Source organism: Lithobates pipiens, unplaced genomic scaffold, assembly GCF_037356315.1.
Source record: "Lithobates pipiens isolate NorthernLeopardFrog02 unplaced genomic scaffold, aLitPip1_a1.2 Scaffold_55, whole genome shotgun sequence".
In the NCBI taxonomy this organism is placed as follows: Eukaryota; Metazoa; Chordata; class Amphibia; order Anura; family Ranidae; genus Lithobates; species Lithobates pipiens.
This window is the reverse complement of record NW_027507877.1, coordinates 406,126-409,607: the sequence shown is the minus strand read 5'-3', so window position 1 is coordinate 409,607 and position 3,482 is coordinate 406,126. Positions and strand designations below refer to the sequence as shown.

The window sequence follows — 3,482 nt, the reverse complement described above, 5'->3', positions numbered from 1 at the left end:
TGTGAATGTAGGTATGGAGGAAGATGTTAATGTAGATGTGAAGGTAGGTGTAGGCGAAGTTATAGTTCTAGATGAAGTTGTTGGTATAGATGAAGATGTAGTGGTAGATGAAGATGTGGCTGTAGATGTGGATGAAGATATAGATGACAATGTAGGTGTAGATGAAGATGTGGCTGTAGATGTGGATGAAGATGACAATGTAGATGTAGATGAAGATGTAGTTGTAGATGAAGATGTAGTTGTAGATGAAGATGTAGTTATAGATGAAGATGTGGATGTAGATGTAGATATAGATGAAGATGTAGGTGTAGATAAGGATATAGGTGTAGATGTGAATGTAGGTATGGAGGAAGATGTTAATGTAGATGTGAAGGTAGGTGTGGGCGAAGTTATAGTTCTAGATGAAGATGTTGGTATAGATGAAGATGTGGGTGCAGATGTGAATGTAGGTATAGATGAAGATGTGTATGTAGGTATAGATGAAGATATAGGTGTAGCTGAAGATGTGGATGTAGTTATAGATGAAGAATGTAGGTGTAGATGAAGATGTTGGTGCAGACGTGGGTTTAGATGTAGATATAGAGGTAGATGTAAATTTGTTATAGCTACAGATATGTGTAGATGTAGATGTACATGCTGATGTAAGTGTAGACATCTTGTTTGTGTAGGTGTAGATGTTGATGTACCATAATTGTCTCAGTTTTACAAAAGTTTATAGTTTCTCCACATTCTCTTCTGAGTCTAGGTTTGAGGGCTCGTTACTCTCGTTATGTCCCGGTCACCCTGTGTGTCGTCTCTCTGACTTCCCTAATCATCATCATCGCTCTGTCCGCACACTGTGAGTATTTATCACCAGGATGAAGGACTTCCTGTTGTCTGCCGTTTTACTTTCACAGGGACAGTTTATTATACTATGTTGCCCAAATCAACTGACCAGATGTTATATTTATCTAACTCACAATAGAGAGGATAGAGCTGAGATGTTATCAGTTCTCCATCTCAAATATTATCATCTCTAAATTAAAGAAACTCAACACTTCCTTGGATCCACCCTTTATATATGACCAGTCTGTGCACTGAGCACACTAATGTCCCCCCACAGTCACACACTATTATTATTATACATTTATATAGTTCTGACATGTACCGCAGCATTGTACAGAGAACACTGAGCCAGTCCCATCAGTCTCTGTGCCAGAGGAGCTTACACTCTAATGTCCCAACATATTATCATTTTTCCTTGTGTTCCTCACCCCTCCAGTATCTTTAGTGGCTCAGCAGTATGATGAAACCTCCATCACATTAGCGATGCTACAGCAGGAAAATGAACATCTGAGCTCCAACCTCACCTTCCAGCCTGAGGAAGCCCTCAGACAGACAAATGAGGAGTTGGAAACGAAGAGTGATCAGGAGAGGAGCCAGGAGGAACAGAAGACCAATAGCCAGAATCTAGAGAGGACAATGCAGGAGGAGGTGGAGACGGGGACCTCCAGGACCAAACTTGAAGACAACATCTGCAATACAGGATACAAGCTGCAAGAAAAGACAAAGGAGCCTACCAGGTAGATTATAGCTTTTTCTTGGGCCTTCTAATAAATCAGTTTGGTTACCACAAACAACAGACATGTTCTGTATATTAATAAGCTGCACCATGAGCAGGCCTTTTTTTTTTTAGCGGGAACGCAGTTCCGGTACCTCCAGCACAGAATGTATGTAATGGCAAGGGGTACTAGAGTGTGCTGCCTCAAGGGTCTATTGATGCTGGCTGCTGGGGGATTTGAGGTTGCTGTGGGATCTATTGTTGTGGGAAGGGGCCTAGTGTTGCTGGATAGGCTTATTGTTGCCTGTAGAGGATCTATTGTTGCTGGGGTGGAAGCTATTTTTGTGGTGGCTCTATTGTTGCTGGGGGCATCTGTTGTTGCTGGGCATATCTATTGTTGCTGGGGGCATCTGTTGTTGCTGGGCATATCTATTGTTGCTGGGGGCATCTGTTGTTGCTGGGCATATCTATTGTTGCTGGGAGGGTCTATTGTTGTTGGGGGGGTCTATTGTTGATGAGGAGGTCTATTGTTGTTGGCTGTAGGGGATTTAGTTTATTGCTTTTCTTGTTACTAGTATCAAATTTGATACAAATTACTTAGTTCTGTATTCTTTAAAAAGGGCAGTACTGGAAGCTGGGCAGAGGGGAACCAAGGGACGGTGCTTGGAGGTGGGTTGGGAGTGGAGACAAGGGGTGACTCAGACCTGAGCCCTGACCCCGAGTAATACGATAAAATTTTCAAAGATGTAACGCATGAATCCTTTTAGGTGTCCACATGGGAATCATAAGTGCTCTTCCAGATATGGACTACTATCTGGAAAGGTATGCCTGGGCAGCTTGGGACTAGATAGTTAGAGAAGGACTGTATGGATTTAGAGTGTATTGTTGCAACATTGTAAGTATAGTTGTTAAACGTTCAAAAGCCTGGCTTGAAGTTATTGTAAAGGGGTGCATGGTGGAACATGTCATTTTGAAGAACAGGACCTGTACACAGATAAGGGGATAAAGAAGAAAGTATGGAAAGCCATAACGAAGGGTTGACTCAACAAAGGAGTTGGTGGAGGGAATGTCCTTGCTATGGGTAACCATGAACTGGTGGGAATGTAATAGCAGCCAGAGAGGGGTACCAGGCATGGGTGATGGGTCCTCCTGTAGCAAGGGTGTAGATATTCTGACTCCCTCTCTAGTGGTCAGTCCCCCAAGAGCAATCGGAACTGAACGGAAACCCCATGAACCTAGTCAACGGGACATGAGAGTAAATCCAACCTGATATCAGTCAACACACAGAAAATAATTGCTGGCTTGGCCCTCGTTTTCTATGATTTTTTTGTTCTTTCTGAGACCAGACATAAATTGAAGAAGAGTAATGTGAACAGTCCATCCAAGAAAGAGGCCAATGTCCTTGGTGCAATGAGTATACTACAACAGATCCAGAGCAGACTGCATGAGAGCCAGAGAAACACACAAAAGCAGCTGGAGATGCTGAACAACATAGAAGAGAGGCTGAGTGAGCTGGAGGACAACCTAAAAAAACTGGAGGACAAGCTGAGTGAGCAGTGTAACCAAGTGGAGAGTCTGGGTGAGTAGAAGGCGAGGGTGAGTGACATGATAAAGAGGCTGAAGGACCTGAGGGAAAGGCTGAGTGGCTCGGATGAGAGGATGAGTGTGCAGGAGGAGAGGAGGGGTGATCTAGAGCAGAGGCTGGGTGATCAGGAGGTGTGATTGGATGAGACAAACCAAGAAGGGAGACTGGGACTGAGTGAGCAAGTGGGGAAGCTGGGTGAGCTGGAGGAGCAGTTGGGTAAGCAGGATCGGAGGCTGAGAGACCTAGATAAGAGGTTGAGTACCCAGGAGAAGAGGCTAGGTGATCAGATGGAAATACAGGCCGTCTAGGAGGAAAGGCTGGGTAAGCAGGAGGGGAATATGAGTTACATAGAGGGGA

General features: G+C 44.2%; 1 protein-coding gene across 1 annotated transcript; it reads left to right on the top strand.

Moving 5' to 3' along the window:
- The first annotated feature begins 343 nt into the window (after positions 1 to 343).
- Positions 344 to 3,127, top strand: LOC143957695 (uncharacterized). The gene is made up of 4 exons (XM_077467388.1): positions 344 to 530; positions 746 to 838; positions 1,262 to 1,562; positions 2,887 to 3,127. Exons 1-4 carry the CDS (start codon positions 344 to 346, stop codon positions 3,125 to 3,127), a joined length of 822 nt encoding a protein of 273 aa, XP_077323514.1.
- Positions 3,128 to 3,482: the final 355 nt, after the last annotated feature.

What these genes read in the sequence shown, in the direction of transcription:
- LOC143957695 (XM_077467388.1), top strand. Translation starts at nt 344, where the DNA reads ATGGAGGAAGATGTTAATGTAGATGTGAAGGTAGGTGTGGGCGAAGTT. An exon ending in TGTAGTTATAGATGAAGAAT is followed by an intron (nt 531 to 745) that starts GTAGGTGTAGAT and finishes TTCTGAGTCTAG; the next exon opens with GTTTGAGGGCTCGTTACTCT. An exon ending in AAGACAAAGGAGCCTACCAG is followed by an intron (nt 1,563 to 2,886) that starts GTAGATTATAGC and finishes TTCTGAGACCAG; the next exon opens with ACATAAATTGAAGAAGAGTA.